Source organism: Aspergillus candidus, assembly GCF_002847045.1.
Source record: "Aspergillus candidus strain CBS 102.13 unplaced genomic scaffold BDW47scaffold_19, whole genome shotgun sequence".
In the NCBI taxonomy this organism is placed as follows: domain Eukaryota; kingdom Fungi; phylum Ascomycota; class Eurotiomycetes; order Eurotiales; family Aspergillaceae; genus Aspergillus; species Aspergillus candidus.
In genome coordinates, this window is record NW_020194024.1 from 356,954 (window position 1) to 377,476 (window position 20,523).

General features: G+C 53.7%; 8 protein-coding genes and 3 non-coding genes across 11 annotated transcripts; 8 read left to right on the plus strand and 3 right to left on the minus strand.

Moving 5' to 3' along the window:
* Positions 1–167: 167 nt before the first annotated feature.
* BDW47DRAFT_105045 (VHS and GAT domain-containing protein) lies at positions 168–2,618 on the plus strand. Its single transcript, XM_024812472.1, has 5 exons — positions 168–626; positions 682–749; positions 826–864; positions 956–1,330; positions 1,406–2,618. The coding sequence occupies exons 1-5, from the start codon at positions 593–595 to the stop codon at positions 2,249–2,251; spliced, it is 1,362 nt and encodes a 453-aa protein (XP_024672569.1). The 5' UTR covers positions 168–592; the 3' UTR covers positions 2,252–2,618.
* Positions 2,619–3,118: 500 nt separating this feature from the next.
* BDW47DRAFT_105047 (lytic polysaccharide monooxygenase) lies at positions 3,119–4,105 on the plus strand. Its single transcript, XM_024812473.1, has one exon. It carries the CDS (start codon positions 3,214–3,216, stop codon positions 4,024–4,026), a length of 813 nt encoding a protein of 270 aa, XP_024672570.1. The 5' UTR covers positions 3,119–3,213; the 3' UTR covers positions 4,027–4,105.
* Positions 4,106–4,278: 173 nt separating this feature from the next.
* On the plus strand, positions 4,279–6,025 carry BDW47DRAFT_24060 (cation diffusion facilitator family transporter). Its single transcript, XM_024818547.1, has 2 exons — positions 4,279–5,435; positions 5,489–6,025. Exons 1-2 carry the CDS (start codon positions 4,334–4,336, stop codon positions 5,728–5,730), a joined length of 1,344 nt encoding a protein of 447 aa, XP_024672571.1. The 5' UTR covers positions 4,279–4,333; the 3' UTR covers positions 5,731–6,025.
* BDW47DRAFT_24055 (putative amino acid transporter) lies at positions 5,915–8,120 on the plus strand. The gene is made up of 10 exons (XM_024818546.1): positions 5,915–6,253; positions 6,338–6,351; positions 6,402–6,474; positions 6,524–6,855; positions 6,904–7,047; positions 7,100–7,314; positions 7,390–7,587; positions 7,650–7,677; positions 7,751–7,866; positions 7,935–8,120. Exons 1-10 carry the CDS (start codon positions 6,099–6,101, stop codon positions 8,016–8,018), a joined length of 1,359 nt encoding a protein of 452 aa, XP_024672572.1. The 5' UTR covers positions 5,915–6,098; the 3' UTR covers positions 8,019–8,120.
* Positions 8,121–8,203: 83 nt separating this feature from the next.
* Positions 8,204–8,638, minus strand: BDW47DRAFT_125392 (uncharacterized protein; the record flags this gene model as incomplete). Its single annotated transcript, XM_024816376.1, has 2 exons — positions 8,204–8,229; positions 8,383–8,638. The coding sequence occupies 2 exons, from the start codon at positions 8,636–8,638 to the stop codon at positions 8,204–8,206; spliced, it is 282 nt and encodes a 93-aa protein (XP_024672573.1).
* Positions 8,639–9,465: 827 nt separating this feature from the next.
* Positions 9,466–12,894, minus strand: exgO (exo-beta-1,3-glucanase Exg0). The gene is made up of 2 exons (XM_024817291.1): positions 12,345–12,894; positions 9,466–12,289 (listed from the first exon to the last, which is right to left on the minus strand). Exons 1-2 carry the CDS (start codon positions 12,574–12,576, stop codon positions 9,579–9,581), a joined length of 2,943 nt encoding a protein of 980 aa, XP_024672574.1. The 5' UTR covers positions 12,577–12,894; the 3' UTR covers positions 9,466–9,578.
* A 2,173-nt stretch (positions 12,895–15,067) lies between these two features.
* BDW47DRAFT_131350 (aminotransferase-like domain-containing protein) lies at positions 15,068–16,678 on the minus strand (the record flags this gene model as incomplete). The annotated part of the gene is made up of 3 exons (XM_024817292.1): positions 16,074–16,678; positions 15,577–15,962; positions 15,068–15,518 (listed from the first exon to the last, which is right to left on the minus strand). Exons 1-3 carry the CDS (start codon positions 16,578–16,580, stop codon positions 15,068–15,070), a joined length of 1,344 nt encoding a protein of 447 aa, XP_024672575.1. The 5' UTR covers positions 16,581–16,678.
* A 56-nt stretch (positions 16,679–16,734) lies between these two features.
* Positions 16,735–16,819, plus strand: BDW47DRAFT_t72. Its single transcript has one exon. It is a non-coding gene; the product is annotated as a tRNA-Asn (tRNA).
* A 1,071-nt stretch (positions 16,820–17,890) lies between these two features.
* On the plus strand, positions 17,891–17,976 carry BDW47DRAFT_t73. Its single transcript has one exon. It is a non-coding gene; the product is annotated as a tRNA-Asn (tRNA).
* A 1,026-nt stretch (positions 17,977–19,002) lies between these two features.
* BDW47DRAFT_t74 lies at positions 19,003–19,088 on the plus strand. Its single transcript has one exon. It is a non-coding gene; the product is annotated as a tRNA-Asn (tRNA).
* A 71-nt stretch (positions 19,089–19,159) lies between these two features.
* Positions 19,160–20,184, plus strand: BDW47DRAFT_105059 (gamma-glutamylcyclotransferase family protein). Its single transcript, XM_024812474.1, has 2 exons — positions 19,160–19,186; positions 19,238–20,184. The coding sequence occupies exon 2, from the start codon at positions 19,481–19,483 to the stop codon at positions 20,099–20,101; it is 621 nt and encodes a 206-aa protein (XP_024672576.1). The 5' UTR covers positions 19,160–19,186; positions 19,238–19,480; the 3' UTR covers positions 20,102–20,184.
* The last annotated feature ends 339 nt before the right edge of the window (positions 20,185–20,523 follow it).

A 20,523-nucleotide genomic window follows, 5' to 3' on the forward strand; every position in this document is an offset into this window, starting at 1 on the left:
TACAATGTGTGTACATGTCGACCAGTTCAAGATGGCTACTGATTTGCCACTCAAGACACTGAAGTCTGATCTCTTGAATCTGACAACCCCATGATGAAGATTACAGTGGTCAGATCATGGGTCATGACACCTGCTGCCTATATATAGGTACTAGATGCCAGGTAATCAAGACATGCCAAGATCGACGGAATAACTCCTATCAGCGTTATCCTCGACCATGACTCCACTAGGCAACATCCAACATCCTTTCCCAAATGTTCGGGGCTCGTGGGGACATCCCAAATTGAAGCCCCCAAGCTTGCGTGTCGCTAAAGCATCGCATCGCCACTGTCGATCGGGGCCGCGACTCCAGGCTACCATACTTAGTGTCTCTGGCCGTCCAACGATCGCCGCCTTTTCCTTCTGGTCTGGCTGGATCCCGCAGGCGCCTAAAATAAGAACCCAACCAACCTATTTGAGCTACATCAATCTCACCTGCATCCGTGCTTTTTTTTTTTTTCATTTTTATCTGCCCTTTACCTCTCGACTTCTGCGGTTCTCCTTTGGTTCGGCTTCTTATCGTAGTCCATTGATTCCATCCATCTCGTTCATCATGAAGCGCATCTTCACTTCCATGCGACGTCCTAGTAGGTCGCTTGGTGCCGAATGATCGTCGCGTGGGGTTGCTAACGTTCAATGCAGGTTTCGTGCGGGAGAGCGCGCCCGCATATCCAGAGGATGCCCCGGAAGCAGTCGTCTTGAGAGAATTGGTTGGTTCTTTTCGTGCTTGTTTCTGCATGTTCGAGGGAGAAATATTGACTGATGATGTCGGTACTGCGATATTAGATGGCATTCTGCCAGTCTGGAAACGGACCCAACATTGCGGTAGGTCACATTCCTGAGCGTTACCCCATAATCTGCGACTGCATCTCCACGTCTACATCCTCAAGGCAGTGCTGATTGTCATTCTCTCCAGCATGGCACGGAATTCGTTCACCTCCCGGGAGTCGTCGAGAGCGCCGAGTCGAGCCCCAATGCCGCCAAGGAGGCGGCGCATCGCATCCGCAAACTGCTGGCCGATCCTGCGTCGTCATCCCCCAATGTCCAGTACAATGCCATCATGCTGATGCGCATCCTCATCGAGAACCCGGGCCATACCTTTTCGCGAAACCTCGACTCCAAGTTCGTTACCACCGTGCGGGACTTGTTGCGACAGGGCAAGGACTTGTATGTGAAGCAATTTCTGTCGGAGACACTGGACACGTTGGAGACGCAGCGACCGTGGGATGAGGATCTGGGGTTGCTGTTGGGTATGTGGAGAAAGGAAAAGGCCAGTCCCAAGTGGCGCAATGTAAGGACACTCCCACCACCCGTTGACCGTGCATGCTCGGGTGGACCACTCGCTCACCATGCTTCAAATGTATAGAACGCTTCCAGTGCACCACCTCCCATCCCGCCGAGAGACCCGAACGTCCCTGTCATCCACCGCAGTTCACCGGGACTCCCGCCGCCCGAGGAACTTGCCTCCCGGGTCGCCGAGGCGAAGACGTCAGCCAGCCTTCTCACCCAGTTCGTGCAGTCGACGCCCCCGGCGGAGTTCCTGGACAACGAACTCATCAAGGAGTTCTCCGATCGTTGCCGCAATGCGTCGCGCGCCGTGCAGGATTACATTCACGGGTCCAACCCGCCTCCTGACGAGGACACCCTGGCGACCCTGATCGAGACGAATGATGAGTTGTCGGTGGCCCTCTCGAAATACCAGCGAGCTATGTTGCAGGCACGCAAGGCGCTAGGACAGTCCGGGAGCCAGTCTCCAGCATCATCCAATGATGCCAGTGGTGCCTCGGGCGCCTCTCGACCGGTCCCCGCACCACCTGCTCCGCCGCGCGAAGTGCACAGCATCCCTGCCCTTCAGCCGGTGCCGGCTTCGCAGGGACCAGCGACGTACGAACCACCTTCGCACAGCCCGCCGGCTTCGTATAGACCGGCGTCGCCGGGGCCAACTGCCCACGAATTGGATTCGCCTGTGTCGCCGCATGGTCAGACTGCGTACGGTGTGGTCCCAGCGCCGGTGGGCACAGGTGCCACGGGCGCTGGTCCGAATCGGTACGAATATCGGTCGGAGGATTTCCAAGTGCAAAACCCATTCGCCGATAGCTACGCTACTAATGCAGGTCCGCCAGGCACTGCAGGGAACCTACCAGCGGACGGGACAGCACCTGCGCCTGGGTTGTGGAACAGCGCGCATCCACCGACGCAACGCACTACATGAGCTGCAGGATGATGTACATATCAGCAGCAACAGTTTTCTTTTTTTCTTTCTTTGCCCCCCTTTTTTGCTATATTCTTTCTTACTCGCCATATGTCTCCGTGTGATGATCGATGTTCTTTTACGATTTCTGTAACTATCTTTGCGTTTTGTCTCTTGGTTCAAGTGATACCTCCTGCAGATTAGCGTTAACTACTTGAGCAATACCCTGGCTCTCATTTAACTTTATTCCTCCTTGATACACTCATATCCGACCCCGGCAATCTAGCTCCTCTCTAGTCTTCCGGCATTTCACATCACCGACAACCGAATTGTCTAATTATCCGATGTGATAAGGGGTTGATTGGACGCCTGCGGAGGGAGCTTGGACTTGACAGCAAGATTACCATTCCTATTCGGAGACGGACCACAGATAGGAACTGCAATTAGGGCCAAATATGACCCACCGCATTGGCAAGCGTGGTTTCAGTCTGTCCGACACTTAATGAAGCTGAAACGACGACGGTGCCAAGCATCCCACCAGAGCCTAAGCTCACAACCTGTTTCACCCTAAGCATCGTGAAACTCCCCGGCGCTTCCTCTACACATGGCAGTAGCTACATCTTCTGGGCCGAAGGTGTCATGCCGATGGAGTGCCTACGGCGTCGCTCTATTGAAACATGATAGAACGGCCGAGCCTCTCCGATCATCGTCCCGAGGGGAACAAGCCCCGGTTAAATAAAACACCCTAGGCAGTATGATGGGTCGTTTGACAGTATATAGAGGGAGATGCAGACCTCGATGTGTCGTTTTCTCAGCAGCAGGCTTGATCAACTTTTCTCTCTTTTTTGCACATTCAATTCACATCCGGTCTGTGACCGATTCCTATATTCAAGTTTCATTCATTCATCTCGTGGTATACTGGTATACCTCGTCCTTTCTCTACCATATTTTCCCTCTCGCATCTTTCTCCTCCACCATCCAAAATGAAGCACACCATCTCCCTTCTCGCCCTTATCGGCCTGGCCCACGGCCACGGCTTCGTCACGAGCCCCAAGCCCCGGATGCCTGGCACTGCCATGCAAGCCGCCTGCGGCCAGCAGGTCGTGACCAACCAAAAATCCGACAACTATGGCAACGTGCAGGGCGAGCTCCAGGTCACCAGCGGACAGGACGACTTCAACGCCGAGGACTGCAACATCTTCCTCTGCAAGGGCTACAAGTTCGAGGACAACAAGGACAACGTCTACTCGTACAGCGCCGGGCAGAAAATTGACTTCAAGGTCGACGTCCGCGCGCCCCACACCGGAGTGGCCAACGTCTCCGTCGTCGACACAGCCTCCAACTCCGTCATCGGCGAGGCCCTCAAGTCGTGGGAGAAGTACGCGTCCACGGAGACCGGCGTGGCCGACAGCGACAAGGAGTTCAGCGTCACCCTCCCCGATAACCTGAGTCAGTGCTCCGAGGCGGGCGCCTGCGTGCTGCAGTGGTACTGGTTCGCGGAGTCGATCGATCAGACCTACGAGTCGTGTGTTGACTTCACGGTCGACGGATCGGGTTCTGGCACCGGCCCCTCGGACCCCAGCCCGACCACCAGCAGCGCCCCCACGACGACTGCTGCCCCGACCCAATCCGCGCCGCCGCCGCCTCCCATCCCAACCACGCTCTCTACCATCGGCAAGCCCGCGCCCACTGGACTCCCGCAGATTAACCCCGGCCTGCCCACGGATGCAACTGCCGAGGAGAAGTTGGAGTGGGTCGGCGGTGTGCTCAAGTCGCTGCTTGGGTATTTCCGGTAAATCTCCGGTAAAAAGTTCGAAATCGAGTGTTTGATTCGATATAGCTTCTAGTGGAATAGAAGGTGCTTTTCCTGCTGCCTAGAGTGGAATCCGGTGTAGATCTGGTGTAGCGTAGAATGATCTGATAAGGGGTTAGTCATTGTGCCAAGCATCGTCACCGCCTCCATCGGGCTTGGCGTTCTGCATTGTGATCTTATCTTCCGCTCCCTCTTTTTCCCTCTCTTCATCTGACCTATCCTTTCTTCCATTGAGAAACCCCCTTGCATCAACTTCTTCATCGAGAGGTCTCCTCTCCCCAATTTTCATCATGGAAGACAGTCACTTCCGTCACAGTGCCTCGCACCATCCTTCTCCCTTCAACCGGCCGACGCAGCTGGCAATGCTCTCCTATGATGAAGCCGCCTCGACGGCCCTCGAGCCGCAGACGACGCAGCACCGGTCCAGCAGCACCACCGACGAAGAAAGCCAGCCCCCTCCGCGATACACTCGCGAGAATGACCCCTTCCAGCTCGCCTCGAAGCTCAAGAGCCCCGAAGAGATCCGCCAGATGCACCCGCAGAGCCACCACGCCGCGGCCAACACGTCCCGCAAGCGCGACCGTCGATGCACCACCCGGAACCCGAAGACCGTGCTCACCGACGCCATCACCTCCAAACAACTGCAGGGATTCTACGAGGCGCAGAACGAGAACATCAAGCTGATGCTGAAGCCGGTGGAGGAGCATGTCCGGGCCGCCCGCGAGGTCAACGCCAACAACCAGCTGAAGTACAAGATCGCCGTTTACGGCTCCTTCGCGGCCAACATCGTGCTGTCGGTGCTGCAGCTCTACGGGGCCATCGCGTCGGGGTCACTGTCGCTGTTCACGACGATGGCGGACGCCGTCTTCGACCCCCTGTCCAACCTGACGCTGCTGCTGTGCAACAAGGCCGTCAACCGCGTGGACCCGCGCAAGTTCCCCGCCGGCAAGGCCCGCATCGAGACGGCGGGCAACATCTGCTTCTGCTTCCTGATGACGGCCGTCTCGTTCATCCTAGTTGCCTTTTCGGCCCGCCAGCTGTCCGTCGGCTCCGATAACGAGACGGGCGACTTTCACCTTCCGTCCGTGATCGCCGTCGCGGTGGCCTTCTGCACCAAGTTCGTGCTGTTCGCTTACTGCTTCGCGCTGCGCCACCAGGTGTCGCAGATCCGGATCCTGTGGGAGGACCACCGCAATGACCTGCTCATCAACGGGTTCGGTATCTTGACGTCCGTGGGCGGGAGCAAGCTGCGTTGGTGGATCGATCCGATGGGCGCGATCATCCTGTCGGTGCTGATCAGCGTGCTGTGGCTGCATACGGCGTACCATGAATTCCAGTTGCTGATTGGCGTGACGGCCGATACGAAGATGCAGCAGCTGATCACCTATATCTGTATGTCTCCCTCCCTTTATCCTCCTCGCTTCGTGAGAAACTAACAGTCCCAGCGATGACCCACTCCCCCCTCATCACCGCCATCGACACCGTCCGGGCGTACACGTCCGGCCCGCGGCTTCTCGTAGAGGTAGACATCGTCATGGACGCCAACGACAGCCTGCGTGGGACGCACGACGTTGCGGAGGAGCTGCAGATCAAGCTCGAATCGCTTCCGGACGTGGAGCGGGCGTACGTGCATGTGGACTACGAGACGACGCACAAGCCGGAGCATTTTCTCAAGAAGGAACTCTAGATCAACTCTGCGTGTGGATTGACGATCAGTATACGACGTACAGATAGACTTAATCAAATCTTTACTCCCCTCAATCAGGAACCGCCAGGGCAGAATTAGAGTCTGGACGAGTGACAGGCAAGGCTAAACCGCAAACGGCGATCGGCCCGATCGGGACTCCCTCCGATTTGCGGAGTCAGAGATTTTGCAGCCACATGCCGGGATTATCTGCAGGATTGTTCTTGGCTGTCTATCTATATCAATAATTTCAGTTATCGAGCAATTGGGGTTCTTGAGTGTTCAAGAGGCTTGCCGGGGAGACTGAACTCTAGTAAGAGGTCTGGGAAGAAGAAAAAATCACAGAGTGGAGGAAAACCTCAACCCCCACAATGCAAACCCCAGACGAGAAACCCTACCCCGACGAAAAGGCCGTGGGCCTTGCCCAGCGGGACCTAAATGGGGACGATGACTTTCCAGCAAAGGCTCTGGAGCCGTTTGGTAATGAAGACACGGCGGAGGTGAAGTACCGGACTATGAAGTGGTGGTGAGTATCATTCTTCGTGGATGCTTCCCCGGATTCCACCCACCTTTCTTTTTTTTGCGCATACGCTTATCAATGATAAATCAGGCACTGTGGCATGCGTGAGTCTCTTATCGTTTATTCTACTCAAGGCACGATTCATTGGATGTAGTCATGATTGCGGAGAATGTCTCCATCGGCATCCTCTCGCTCCCGTCCGCCGTAGCAACCCTTGGAATGGGACCGTATGTATCCCCAGACGCAGCATCCCGATCAATCACTAACCACTCACAGAGCGGCCGTCATGATCGTGTTTATATCCGCCCTGTCATGGTACACAGGGTACGTCATCGGACAGTTCAAGCTGCGCCACCCAGAAATCCACAGCATGGGCGACGCCGGCGAACTCCTGATGGGCCGGTTCGGCCGCGAGCTGCTGGGTCTCGGCCAGCTGCTACTGCTGATCTTCCTCATGGCGAGCAACATCTTGATGTTCAGCATCTTGATGAACGTGCTTACTGACCATGGGACCTGCACGTTGGTATTTGGTGTCGTCGGGCTCGTGATTTGCTTCCTAGGTGCTTTGCCGCGCACTATGGACAAGGTTTACTGGATGTCTTGCGCCTGTAAGTCGTCCTTCCCCATCCACCGTATCCTTCACTAATCGCCAGCAGCATTCGCCAGCATTTTCGTGGCAACAATCATAACCATGGTCGCCATGGGCGTAGAAAGCAAGGGGCCCATCCGCCTTGAATCCACCACAGAAGTGAGCTTCCGGGATGGTTTCCTCGCAGTCACCAACATCATCTTCGCATACCGTACGTTCTCCCAAGCGTCAGCGAGTGAGAAAGAACTCAACTAACAAGACAGTCGCCCACGTCGCCTACTTCGGCTTCATGTCCGAAACCGAAGACCCGCGAACCTTCCCCAAGTCGCTGGCCATGCTCCAGATCGTCGACACGGTGCTGTATCTCATCTCCGCGCTGATCATCTACCGCTTTGCTGGGCCGGACGTCGAGTCTCCGGCTATTTTGTCCTTGAACCCGTTGATGGGGAAGATTGCGTGGGGAATAGCCATTCCTACTGTGAGTTTTTTTTCTTCTCCCTTTCATCTCATTGACTCTCAATTCGGCGAATGAATGCATATACTGATAAACCAGGCCACCCTCTCCGGCGTCGTCCTCGGCCACGTCGCCTGCAAATACATCTACGTGCGGATCTTCCGCGGCTCGGACATGATGCACCAGCGCAGCTTCCTGTCGATCGGGTCGTGGGTGGCCATCTGCTTGTTCGTGTGGGTGCTATCGTGGGTCGTCGCCGAGTCGATTCCTGTGTTCAACAATCTGCTCAGTTTGATTGTATGTTCCTCGCACCTTTCCTCCTACTAAAACGTTTGAAGTAGTGGCTAATTAAGCGACAGAGTGCACTGTTCGGAAGCTGGTTCAGCTGTAAGCCTCTTCCCTTCCTTATGCTTTTACAAAAAAAAATAAAGGTAACTGGTTACTAATAATGATGATATAGTTGGCCTTCCGGCTATCTTCTGGCTGCATATGAATCGCGGCCGGTACTTCCAGACGACAGCCAAGGCTTGTTTGACGGTTGTCAATGTGTTGATTTTGGGGATTGCGTGTGCTATAGTACGTCTTCTTCTTCCTCCCTTCTTGATATCTACCTTCTGGGCTAGTACCCTACTAACACATAACAGTGCGGTCTGGGACTATACGTATCCGGCGTTGCTATCCACGAAGACTCATCGAGTAGCAGCTGGTCGTGCGCCAACAACGCGTGAGTCATCGCATCTCAAAAGACACGCCGGTATGACGTGGTACATTGTATAAGATAGTATAGTGGGTAAAAGGAGGATATCATGGGTAGTATATAGATTGTAGATAGATGGTATATAGGTTATTATTCGTACATACCGTAATAGTATATACACTGGTCCCCGTATCTGTAGCTCTATAGAGTAAACAATTAACAATCAGCAACAGCAGTACAACCTGGTAGTTAGGAGGTACCCAGGGTATTGAACCCAACCAAGCAACATCCCAAAAAACCAGAAGTAGAAAACGAAAACGAAAAAGAATCAAACCAACCTTAACCAAACCCAACCAAAAGGGTATCCAGAAGAGAGAGAAAGAGAAATCAAGCACCCTCCTCATTAGGCAACAAATCCCCAATCAGCGGCAACCCATTCAAAAAGCGCTTCTCGGCATCCTGGCTACCATCCTCCCGCTTATGGGCGACCTCAACGCCCACCAGGCCAGTGACCGCGTTGAGGCCCTCCTTGACGGTGCCTTTCAGGTCGAGCGGGTCGACGGGGTCGTTGCGTTTGGATTCTGTGGGGGCCGCTGCGGCGAGGAGGGCGAGGGCGGTGGTTGTGAGGAGGAGGGGGAGGGGGAGGTGCATTTTGTTTATTATTTATTATATGGTGTATAGTATAGATTGGTTGATGTGTGCGTTTGAGGGTTGGTAATGGAGGTTGAGAGGATGGTATGTATGTGTGACACTGTAGATAGTAGATAGTAGATAGTAGATAGAAAGAAGGTGAACAACACAAGACGAAGAAAAAGAAGACTACTTATACTTCAACACCCCCCTGTAAATTGTGTTCAACTCAAGGGGATAGAAAAAGAAAAAGAACAAGAACAACGCAATTCCACCCTCGAGTCATCTCATCGCTGATCGACCTCGCTTGTGGCTCTCTTACTATCGTGTCACGAACATGATTGACCTCTACATACTACTAACCACTACTACTGAATACCAACTAACTCTTAAACTAAATGATTATCACGAACTACATAGTACCTAGTACCAACCTACCGGATGAACCGTACTTTCGTCTACCAGCTATACGTGGAACGAATCAAGGAATGAAGAAGGGAAAACAGGGTAAGTAGTGCAATACCAAGCACAAAAGGCTCTATCCCTACCCAATGGCATCGCTTAAGACACCGACCGGCCTGGTGGGAATTGCTACACTGACGTGCTGGTCAATCAGTAGGGAACAGAACTATACCCCCAACTAGTGGCGTAGATCCATTCGGAAAGGGAAAGGAAGTGCCGTCTCGCAATGGACGTGCAGAATGGCGAGCACGGGCTGTCGCTGTGCTGTTGGGCGGTGGTGTCATTTTGCGTGGGTATGACTACCCCACTTAATTTAGAAAAGGATGGTATTGGGGGATTGAGGAAGGATGAAAGGGTCAAAATGGTTGAAAAGGAATAAGGATAAGAAAGAAACCATCTATATTAACGTGGTATCCACAAGAAAAAAAAGAGGATAAAAAAAAACAAGAAAAGAAAAAACGCGAACTATCTCAATGGCAACCACCCACTACATCAGAGGTCACGACTGCTTGAACAAGGCAATCGTCGAGCAGAAATTACTCGTGTTGTCCTTCTCCGGCACCAGCGACTTCCCATCGGACGAGGTAATCATGTTGACGCTCGCCTTCGTGCTCAACCCGTAAATATGCACATCTGAGCAGTCCACCTCCACGATATTCTCCTGGCATGTCTCGCTATCCAGGCACGACTGTCCATAGTTCTCGAAGAAGCTGTACAGGCCCGCGCCGTACACGTACACATCCGACGAGTTGATCACGCGCAGTCCCCACGCCTTGCGGCAGCCGGCCGTCGTGCAGCTCGCGAAGTCAGGGTCGTTCCACTTCTCCTGCGGGGTGAAGGGGGTAAGCGCGTCGGGGTTGGCCTGGTAATAGGGGGTCTCGGACTGGATCAGGCCCATGAAGACATTCTTCGCGTTGGCGATCTGGTAGTTGTAGAGCTGGTTGTGCTCGGAGGCCGTGCCGTACAGCCAGACGGGGCCCTGGCTTTCGATGAGCACGCCGCGCCCGTTGTAGATGTTGATCTGGTTGTGGTCCGGCAGGTCCAGCTCGTGGTCCGCCGTCCAGTACCAGGCGTTCTCGATGTAGGCCGTGCCCTTCTCGGTGAGGCGGAAGAGCATGAACGCGCCGACGCAGGCCGGGTCCGGCTTGGTCGTCTGCTTCGGCGTCTTGGAGCACGTGTCGCTCTGCAGCTCTGTGCCGGCGGATCCGCCCACGCGGAAGTGCGTGTCCCACATGGCGGCGGAGCCCTGCTTCGCCTCTGCCACGTTCCACTCCATGAGGATGGCACCTGGTGCGGGGCCTTTGGTTTGCAGGGCGAGGTCGCTGATCTCGACTGAGCCGACGTCGCCGACCTGGCCAACCTGCAGCATGGGGATGGGGTTCTTTTCGTCGCCGAACTTCTTGCCGTGGGCCATGAGCAGCGGCCAGATCTCGCCGGTGATCTTGATGTTCTTGGGCACGCGGACCGTGTCGGTGATGACGTAGGCACCGTGGTCGAAGTATACGACTTGGTCGGGCTTCGCGCTGTCGAGGACCTTCTGGATGGCGGCCGTGTCGTCCGACCGGCCGTCACCCTTGGCGCCGCCAGATTTGACGCTCAGGAAAGAGGAAGCGGCATACTCGTCGTACAACGGCTTCGAGCGCTCGAAGACCTTGCCGTTCGCCAGCAAGGGCTTGGGCTTGGTCTGCGCCGGGAGAATCGTCTGGAGTCGAGTCTTGGTGACGGTCTTGCTGGAGCAGGTCTTGGATCCATGCGGCGGCTTAGCCGGCTCGTTCACCACCGAGGTCGACGGAGAGCCATTCATGGGGGGCTGGGCCGTAGATTGGGCCGTTGGCTTGCCGGTGTGGGGAGGGGGAAGCTGCTCTGTGGGCTTGACGGCAGTCGGATGCTCAACGGGAGCAGAAGGCTCAACAGGAGAAGGTCCTACAGAGGAAGGCTCCGCGGGGGTCTCGTCAGTGGGCTTCGGCGCAGGGGGGTAGAACCCGGGAACATTCGGCGCCTTGGTGTCGGTGGGAGGCTCGGCCGTTGCCTTGCCTGTGTCGTCCGACGGATGCGGGGCAAAGCCCGGCGCGGAGAGAGTGCCGACTGTAGGGTAGATGACCGACATGCCTGGAACGGGTGGCATATGGTTCTCCGCGGTTTCGTGGCGGCTCTCGGAGGTTGACGACGGCTCCGCGTTCGACGACGGGGCCCTGGTCAGGGTGGGCGCATGGGGCTCGGCCGAGCAGGCCATGATGGTCTCGGTCACGGTCTCGACCACCACCTCCACGTCTTGGTCGGTGTCCTCGGCCTGCAGCTCGCGCTTGGTCACGCCCGATGGCAGGTAGCTGTTGCCCTGGACCCAGTGGGACACGACCTGGCCTCCCTCGAGGACGGCCTTGCCGTCGGCGCCGGCGACGGCGACCTTGGAGCCGCCGAAATCCACGTTATCCAGGATCAGCACGCCGCCGCCGACGGGGATACTGTCCTTGGTGAAGGCCGTGACCACACCGGTGGGGGTGTTGGTGAGCTTGCTGTCCAGGACCAGGACGGAGCCCACGGTCTGGTTCTGCGGCGAGTTTGACATATTCAGCCCGGTATGGCAGTTGTTGATGGACAGGGACTTGAAGGTCCAGGCCCAGTTCCAGTTCATGAAGATGGCAGTGTTGCAGTCGTTGAAGACCAGGTTGCGGGTGGTGAACTGCTGGTTCCCCAGGAACATGCCGTAGTTACCGCCGTTGAAGGTCAGATCGGACATGAAACCGCCCGATCCGTTATCCATGAAGATACCCTGCTGCTTGTTGGCGTCGCCGCCACCCTTGACCATCTCGAAGCGAATGTTCTGCAGACTGGTAGCCTGGCCGACCTGCCAGTGGATACCGGCCCCAGATCCCTGGGGCATGTCGGTCAGATCGACGACGAAGTTGCGGACGGCACGGAAGAAGTTGTTCTGGTTGGTGTACCAGTTGGACCCGTCATCCTCGTAGGGGTCGGCATCGATGACCGCCATTCCGGCGAAGTTCTTGGTGGCCTTTATGACGGGCAAGTTGGTCGCATCGCCCACCATCTGGGTATAGTAGTACTGGACGACGGGCTTGGAGACGCGGTAGGTTCCCGCGGGGAAGTACACCAGCGCCGGCGTGACAGTCGCCGAGTCGCATCCTTTCCCACAGCGGTTTCCGGAGGAGATGGCCTTGTTAATGGCCGCAGTATCATCGGTCACACCGTCACCTATTTTTGTTAGCCGATTCCCCTCCAACCCCATTCGACGGTAGTAATTTCCTACCTTTCGCCCCGAAGTCCTTCACATTTCGGTAAACCTGATAGTCGGTACCGTTGCCAAACGCCACAGCACCCTGGCGCTTGATATTGCCCACCCAGTAGTCCGACGCGGCGGGAGCGACATCCAACTTGTGCTCCACCTGCAGGTCCTGCGGCGTCGGCACGGCGTTGACGAGGCCCAAGAGCACAAGGCACTGCACCAATAGCAGCATGGCTTTGATTGAAAAAGATGCCATCGTCGAGACGGCAGAAAGATCACTGAACCAGCAGCGATGAAATCAACGAGAGATGTAAGTATAAGTACTGCGAGCAGTCCAATATGTCCAGCAACCAGTACTGAAGCAAAAACCCGTCGGCTGATCTCGTCACCCGACCTGAGAGGTCACGATGAATATAAAGAGAGTCGAGACAGGACGAGGGGCGAAGAATGGAAGAAATAAGGATGAAGCAAACCAAGAAAGAATGGACCACACCACCAAAGACAAACGACAAAGGAGAGCGAAAGAAAGGAGCAAAGAAACAAAAAAGAAGAAAGACAACGTAGAAAGAGCAGCGACAAAGATATAAGGATTCGAATATTAAGGTGGATGAAACAAATTACTCCGATGTCACTCGGTGCAGAACTGTATAGTTTCGTATCGTATCGTATGGTACGGTTTTTGCTGTGAAATTCCCTCTTCAGGCCGGGTCTGTTACAGCCACTGCCAATCACCTGCCTGGATCGCCAGGCACCGTCGACGGCGTGAAACGGATGGCCGACGAGATGAAACAACTGCCTTTGTCAATCCTCTCTGCTTGGACCACTGCTCTTCCCACTGCACTTACCGAAACTCCTGAACAGGTTGGACCTCTAAGTTGCGGAGATTAAGCGCCAGCAGAAAACCGAAACTCTCCAATTAGATACCCAAGCCGAGTCGAAAGGAAATTACCAACGAGGGGGGGGGGGAGCGAAAGAGAGAGAGAGAGAGCGAGAGATCAATATAGAAACCAGAATCGGAATTGGATCGAGTCCTTCTTTATACAACCCCCCGGTACAACCCCCGGATTCCTCGATTTCCATCTCTCCATATCGCGTCGGAGACACCTCAGCTGCGGAACAAACAAACACTCCCGCTGGCTGACGATTCCCATTCCCGACTGAACTCTTCTTCCAAGGAATGGATGGCATAGCCCTGGATGGGGGCAAGTATCTCTCTCTCTCCGACAACACTGGTGCTCGACGCGTGCACTGTTTTGGTGGTGGACATTCCGGACGGGATCCAGTTTGGGCAGTAATGTCAATCATCCATCTCATCGACGAGGGGAGATCCACTTTCCATCCTCATCTCCTGCCTATTTTTGTTGCCTCTCCCCTCAGTGGGTGCCGGCATGGTCCAGGAACCCAGGACTAGGACATTTAGGACCCACTGCTGAATCCAGGGGTCGTGAAGAGGACGGTACCGAGCCGGTTGGTTGTTTGATCACCGGGATATCATAATCCTCTGGGACGTATCACCAAAGACTATTGTTTTAATCTGTAGCTAACTTGCCGGATTGCCAGTGTGTGCTACAACAGTTGGGATTGGGGTAGTCCTCACCTCATACTCCTTATGTCGTAGTACTCCGTACGAGATACTATATTTAACCACTACTAATACCCATGATACCATAATACCATATCAAACATACCGTACCCGCCAGCCAAGCTTTCAGGATTCCCTCCTCTAACGGCTCTCATCTCATCCTCCACTCAGTCCATCCTCTCGATCAGCCCGATATTGATTCTTCCAAGTTCCCAATCTCCCCTCAGGGCCAACAAGCAGATGATCTTCTCAGCTGATGAACCCAGTCAGGCCTAGAATCCAATTCCCTAGTTCGCAGCCAAGGCAGTCAGCCGGTGTGACTAACGACGCCCACTTCCCTGCATTCCGACGGTATCCCTGCATTACTCCTCCTCTCGGGGTATCTATTCCACGGCCTGTCTTGGCGATTGGCCTAGATGAGAAACTCAATAGCTGAATAGCTGAAAACCTGAATAACGAGTATCTGGACAGGTAAGGGTCTAAGAATGGAAGGTCGCACGAAGACTGAGAACCTGGCCAGGTCAATAACTCGCTGGAGGCAGCCTGGGCTGTGAATGCTATTGTGCCTTGGTGGGGTGAGTTACAGTTGGGCGTGATGATGCCCCTCTCGATGACCCTGCATGGGTATGCATTGGGTTATTCACGAGTGGGTATCGTGTGATCCATCTCCTGAGGAAGTTTCTCAGGAGGGCGAGTATTAGGTTTGCTTTGGAAATTGAATGTGGTTGAATGATTCAGAGTGGATTTTGGATATAATTGGGGGGGTTTTGGGGTGCTTCCCATGTGCGTGTTTTCGCTGTACGACATTGGAGTCAATATGGCCTGCATGTAGCCTGGGTTTAGTCGTCTGGGCTATTTCCATGTATTGCCTTTCATTATGCAACGGAGTACGGAGTATATATGGAAATCAAAAAAGGAACAATAGTAACAAAAGACGCTCAGATCAATTGTTCCTGCTGCCACTACTGTGGGTCTTTAATATATATTCAACTCCGCTGGAGAATAAAGTACAATATGGAGCAATATAATACAAACATAAAGAAAAATATACTTCTCTCCCAAAAGATAAACATATCTATTAGTATCCTTTCCTGCTGAATACTCATCCGTATATATACCAATCAATATATACCAAGTAAATATACCATCTACCTTCATACATAACTCACCCCAACGCACACCTCACAGCCTCAGCCAACCTCTTCACCCCCTCCACCAACTTCCCCTCCTCCTCCCAAGCAAAACAAACCCTCGCCCCCCGATCAAACCCACTAGTCTCGACCACCGGATCCCCACGCACCGCAAACAACGCCCCCACCCCAACAGCCACCCCAAACCGCCCCAGTGGAAGCTCACTCGCGCGCAGTGGCTCCGGCAGCCGCACCCACACATAGTACCCCCCAACGGGGCCACCCGCGGCGGAATCCAGCCCCGGCAGCGTAGCTCCAAGCGGGACAAGATGCTCACGCAAGGCGTCCACTACCAGACGGTACCTTCTCGCGTAAGTGGGCCGCAGGACATCCGCCACGAACGCGTGGATCGTCCGCTGCGGGAACAGCTGGGCGATGATGGCTGCTGTTGCTTGCGACGGGGCGCCGCCTGAGCGGCTCGTTCCGCTTTTGGGCGTTAGCTTACTCGTTGGTAGATTCATGGCTTTGGGGGGAAGAGTCATACGCCTGCGATAAACCATACGCCAGCTGTGGCGTTCCCTCCGCCCAGCCAGTGCGCAGGCCCGGCCCAATCACTTTGCTGAAACTGCCGTTGCTGACTACATTGCCGAAGGGCGTAGACGGCCCGCCATCCAGGAACCGGTCGACGTCAACGAGCCGCGGCTGGGGCGCGGTGTCGCTGGGATGGAGCGGGACGCTCGGGTCGGCGCTCCACTGGAGGAAGTCGTAGACGTCGTCGCAGACGATGAGGGCATCGAAGTCGCGGGCTAGACGGACGAGTTTCTCGCGCTCGGAGAGCGGCATCGTCCGCCCTGTGGGGTTGGAGAAGGTCGGGACGAGGTAGATGATGTGTTTGTAGATGTGGGCCCAGGGTCGGGCGGGCTTGTGTGTCTTTTCCGGGGGAATTGACATAGTCAGATTAGTAAGGGAAAGAAGAAATCAATTTACGGTCCAGTGTGTAGCAGCAATGAACCGCACTGGGTGGTAGTGGTGGTGATATACCGGAGTGCAGTTGCCATCTGCGGCGGCCTTCTTCTCCGCGATGGTCAGTTCCCGACGCAGGAATTCAAAGTCCACTCCGTGAAGATCATCCTGCGGGACAGCCCTCAGACGGCCGGCAAAGCCCGCATCTTCGAACATGCTACAGGCGAGGAAGTAGGTGGGTGCCACCATCCACACATTGCGCGTGTAGATGGGGTCCGTGAACACCTGCAGGATGCAGCCGAGATTTTGGCTGGCGCCGCCGCTGATGGTGATCCGATCTACAGAGACGGGCTCGCGAGGATGATAGTACTCTGTCATCCACTGGGCGATATGTTCGCGCAGCGGGTGGTAGCCCTCGTCGGGGCCATAGAGCAAGGCGGGCGTACTGATGGAGGGGTCTGAGAGTGCTTTGGTGGCGGCGTCGGTGAGGGCTGCGGTGGGCAATAGTCCCGGATTGGGATGACCCCGGGATAGGTTAATTGGCTCTTGACTCTGGTCGCTGGAGCCCATATTCTTTTCTTGCATGGTTCTTGTCTTTATTCTGGTGGTCGAGATGGGTTTGGAGATGGACGGAGGTTACCGGAGGGCTAGGCCGATATTCATGCTAAATGCGGAGACTGCGTACTAACAAGTACATTGCTTCATCAAGCAAGTTGAAATGCAAGTATTTCAACAGTTCGTCTGGGTGGCGCAACTGGTTAGCGCGTTCGACTGTTAAACAACGGTTCATCGAGAGGTTGTGAGTTCGAGCCTCACCCTGGACGATTCTTTTTGTTTTTATTCTTTATTTTGTTATTGCTGTTCCGTGTCGGTATCCACTTTTTTGGTCTCATTGTGACAGGTAGCGCAGATGATTTCTGGGTATGCTTGAGTTGCACTGTTCAACACGCATAGATGGACGTAGACATTTATGATCCGGACCAAGCCTCTGGTTATATATCTGATGTCTGGCGCAGAAGTCATTCCTGATTACGAATATTGATCTGGGCGGCTGATCATATCTAGCCAGTTTAAGGCACAGGCTGAGGGAATGTCAACTTTCAGTCTATCCTTAGAGAAGCACTGCAGGTCCCGCATTATCTAACAGGTCGAAGCGGCCTCTGACGCAGCACTGTGTCTCGTAGATACCATCATTCTATGTGCAATATTATGGATGGTTACTGACATTTGGCAATTCGATCTACTCAAGTTAGTAAAGGGCAGCCTATGTTGTAGGTTTTCCAGGCGTGGACTACGGGGTAGTGATAGAGGTTATATGAGAGTACAGGAGTTCGGGAAGGATCGTGGTGAAGCTGTCAGTGGGTGGTAACATACTAGAGATTAATCACTGGATATATATATACTCTATTGAAAAGACCTTCCAGTATGGCCTAGATTGACAGGCATTGGAACACAGGCATCGAAAGATCGTACATACTTCAAGTCTTCTCAGCTTACCTGATTGGCTCACATATTATGGTGTTTGTCATTCCCGAACAATTGGATGGAGCATCCCTGGCCTGTACTTAATTGAAATCGCTTTGACCGGAGTCTTGTTGATTTTAGTATTCTTCAACAATGGCATTCCGCCGTGGGTATCCCAGCTTTCTTTAAGAGCGGTCTGGAGGACATTAGTGGAATTAACAATTATACTAGCTTTGCCTTCCTGAAGACAATTGCATATAAAATTGCAGTTTGTCCTAAGGGGAAGGCCTCTACCAAGGGCACGTCCTCTATGGCCATGCTAATGTAAGGAATATCTTGTCCCGCTATGAAAGGTAGTAAGTAAACAACAGCTTCAATCTTCGTACCTGTTTGAGATCTGTATCCTGCTCGGTTAGAAACAAGCACAGTTCGTCTGGGTGGCGCAACTGGTTAGCGCGTTCGACTGTTAAATCAGCAGTGTATCGAGAGGTTGTGAGTTCGAGCCTCACCCTGGACGTTCATTTTTTCTTTTTTCTCTACCGAAATATGCTCGCGCAAGTCCTTTGATCGGCGAGTTCCTTTTTTGTCGAATGGTATGTGATATCAACCAGTGGATGTCTCGGTAGTAGGTAATTTCCTTTCCTGAACCCAAGTCGAGCCGTTGAACAAGTCGATGTGTGGGTTGCTGGAGCCTGTCTTGTCTCCATGCCTCGGCGATAGATAGAACACAAAAAATTTGGAGAGTATTGATTATCCAAATGTTCTATGTCTGGGGCGAAACGTGCGTGCCTGGTTCAAGTAATGTTGTCGCTCTGGTGACAGTATGATCTGCGAAAGGCTGTCGCTCGCGTCTTGGCTGCTCAATCCCTCACGGCTGGGCTCCTCTTCGAACGTACTCGACGAACTGCTGTATGATTGATTCCCAATGGTCGCGTAGATTCGCGGTAGCTAGTTTTCATGTGTGCTTCGTCGGGTATGGTCCTGAGACCCTTAATCAATGGCAGCTGCCAAGCTGGCTTGTGTTGAGTTTCATTCAGACGTATGCGCCCGTTCGGTTTCTTTCTTGTGCCGAGCAGTAATGTCTGAGGGGTGGTTGGCTCCAGCCACGAAGCACACCTGAGTAGAGGCTGTGATCATTCCTCCTTGTGTATACTGACGAATGAGCTATCAGAGTGAGTGTAGGAGGCGACAGCGTGTGGGATGTTTATGCCGGTACGCCCAGTATGAGCGACTGTAGTATAGTAGGCGGGATATATATACTACGTACATCCACTGCAAGCCCGACCGAACATTCTTAACGTCGGCAAAAAGTGTACCAGAAGATGAGATCAAAAGGTAAAATTGGAAAAGCTGGAAGTAGCCAGCATAGAGAACGGCTAAAATAGGAGTTAAGCAACTGGAGACGCAGTAATGGCGTAATGGTTCCCCTATCGGTATTGAGCTAGAGCATCATGGCGTCCAAGCGCCACAACCTTCTCGATTTAGTTGGTATATAGTGGCATCCCGTCTAATAGCGCGGGAAGAAGGCCCAACACAACAAGTCGTCTGGGTGGCGCAACTGGTTAGCGCGTTCGACTGTTAATTCAACGGTTCATCGAGAGGTTGTGAGTTCGAGCCTCACCCTGGACGTTCTTTTTTACTTTTTTACTTTTCTACTTTTTTGGACCGTTATTCTTGAAGAGTTCAACACCAACAATGATATAAATACGAAGCACGAGTCGAAGCAGGTATAATCCGTAGACCATTGTTACACAATCCGAGGCTGACTTCAGCCACAATGTTTGTTTGCCTTGTTGCTGCCTGTCAGAATGACTCCGACCGTGGAATTGCACCATGAGACCCACACCAGCACCATCCATATCCGAGCCGTACAGCATATGATACTGGGTATAGTCGACAAGAACCTCGTCTCAGAGAGAAAGTACTTTTGACAGTTCCACAGGCTCGGTTTAATAACTCGATATCAGTCCAAGCTTGTGGTGGACCACCATCGGGTGGGACTTACTGGAAGCCTACCACTCATGGATCACATCCATTTGGAAAGTGCCATGCGAACAGACCGAGTGCCAGACTTGACCCCATCTGCAGTCTCACCAGGAGACATGGAATCCAGAGACCATCCACCTCCGCCCCCACCCCCACCACCACCTCAAGACCCTCGCTCAAAGATTTCCCCATACGTCCTGAAACTCCGACAAGTTCCCCACACTTTCTTGAACCATATACCCCGTCCGACAGGCCCACCACCGACCGGACCGTACTTTTTCTACGGCACACTGACCGATCCTTGCCTGGTTCGTGAGCTGCTGGAACTGGACCACGAACCCGAGTTCCGACCAGCCTACGTTGAGGGCTATGAGTGCAAACTATGGGGCCCATACCCCGCTCTCGTAGACGTGCCCGGCTCCACGGTGGAAGGCGCCGTCTACCAGGTCACGAAGGAGGAGCATGCGGAACGGTTGGCGTTTTACGAAACAATTAACTACCGCGCTGATCCTTGCTGTATCTACTATCGAGATGGAAAGGAACCGGCCCAGGATTCTGGGTGCACATTTGTGTATGCTGGTAGCAGGAAGGATTTGAGGGATGGGGTTTTTGATCTGAGGGCTTGGTTGGGGAGGATGGGGGGGTCGCGGTCGTGAGTATGATGGTAGTAGAATAAACCTGGTATTTGGGGGTTGAAACTGTTATCAAACCAACACTGTCTTCATTGGTTTAGACTGCAAAGACGAGCTCACGTCGATAGAAATTAAGCAGAATCACGAGTCAGCCTTGACGAAGCTCAATCAAGAAATGAATCGATATAGCCGATACGTCCAACGGTACGGACCCCAAGTCGCGAGTCATTGTCATTTGGGGTAGGATACTTTCCAATTTCCACCAATGCTGACGTAGTGGGCCAAGCGTTATCAGACTAAGACCTCTAAATCCTAGACTGACCAATGATCCTTCGGTCCGTCTACGAATTGACCAACAGCAAGGATAGCAGGATCAGACTATGAAAAGGAGACGGTGTGATCAACGGTCCTAGCTGCCAGTCAGGGAGGGATGCAGTCTATCGATA